At 34.6% G+C, this 1,585-nt stretch overlaps 1 protein-coding gene across 1 annotated transcript in view; it reads right to left on the reverse strand.

Moving 5' to 3' along the window:
* Positions 1 to 1,318: 1,318 nt before the first annotated feature.
* LOC118479064 (cell wall protein DAN4-like) overlaps positions 1,319 to 1,585 on the reverse strand; it is a 1,418-nt gene continuing 1,151 nt past the window's right edge. The window contains exon 2 of the mRNA XM_035973682.1: positions 1,319 to 1,392. Within this exon, the coding sequence (XP_035829575.1) occupies positions 1,319 to 1,392 (74 nt within the window). The remainder of the gene's footprint in view (positions 1,393 to 1,585) is intronic.

Raw genomic sequence — 1,585 nt, forward strand, 5'->3', positions numbered from 1 at the left:
CTCTCTCTCTCTCTCTCTCTCTCTCTCTCTCTCTCTCTCTCTCTCTCTCTCAATGAAACGCACACTTTAAGACATGGGTTCATAATTAGTGTTTTATTGTAGGTCTATATTTATATATATACATGTATATTCCATCAACAAGTAACATAGAAAGCAAGCTGCTTAACAAAATTACATGGATGGAAATTGCAGCTATTATCACAAAAGTGTTCTATCGAAAGACATAGATCTTGTTAATAACAACAAACAGGTTGTATTTTGACAAAGTCGATGAGATAAAGATGAACAATGCGTGACGTCATAACGTGAAATGTTCTGTCTTCTATTACCCACAGAAACATGAAACGACAATACATGTACATAAAAAATCCTTGGAAAGTGTCATGTATAAAAGTATTAACAGAGATCCCTTTACCAATTGCCATGAACATAATCATTTTGTGTGAGTGAAATGTAAAGAATTTTAAAAAACACAACAATCAGAGAATAACAACAGTAATAGTAACAACAGCAACAATAACAGTTATGGTAGGCCTAAAAATAATCATAATAATAATAACAAAAATAATAATAATTAATTTTAACAATTAAAAACATGAGTATTGACACTCTAGAAATTATTCCAAAATTTTGTTATAAATGTGGCCAAAGTACATTCATGCCTTTTTGTGATCTCGCCGCAGCATCTGGTGTAAGGGGAACGACCCCAAATGTCGCGTATGGCAGTTGTGTATTGGGGTCAAGTTCTCTCGGAACGGTCGGATCATTTAATGTGTTAACACAAAAATAGTTTTGTGTATTTTGAGTTGGATCGAGTCTTGTGGGATAATGTAGGGAACATGTCTAAGGTTTGTGCTCATTTTCTGAGTGTTAACCCTCCACTCTCCATTCATGGTGTTACTTCGACATGTGCACCATATATACTTCGACATGGAAAGCATTAAAAACTATCATTAACACTATCATGATTAACGTACATCTCTGTTGGTATGCCACTCACAAAATCCACAGTCACTTATTCTTCTGATGGACTAGACAACAGAGATGCAGAATTCACTCCTACCTGAATGCATCCCATCTTAAGTGTTTAAGTACATGTTATCATAATTATCACTGACATTAGCAATTGATTTTAGTTTGATGAAATTAAGAAAAAAACTACACAGTATCCATCACCAATAAGATTATACCTGTATCTTTTAAATGAGCAGCTGAAATACAAGAATGTACACATCGATTTACTAGTTTCATTGACAAAGCTACTGTATGTAACATATCTCGATAATATCAACACTAGGGGAGTTTCTTGTCCTGGTCATCAGACACCAATGATCTGGTTTGTCATGTGAAGCAGCAGAATTGAGATCAGCAACCCAATAGAGGCTTGCAAGTCTGAAAAGAGAAGGAGATAACAATCACTGTTTTGGTACAAAAAGTATTCTATTTTGTGATTGTTATGTTGTTTGTTTTTTTTGGTTGGTTCTTTTATATTTTGTACATCTTCATACTAACCCCACTTATATACGACAGTTAATTGAGGAGCATTCCAAGCAAGAGGACCCAGAGATCTATACGGGTGGATCAG

Source organism: Aplysia californica, unplaced genomic scaffold (genome assembly GCF_000002075.1).
Source record: "Aplysia californica isolate F4 #8 unplaced genomic scaffold, AplCal3.0 scaffold01698, whole genome shotgun sequence".
Lineage (NCBI taxonomy): Eukaryota > Metazoa > Mollusca > Gastropoda > Aplysiida > Aplysiidae > Aplysia > Aplysia californica.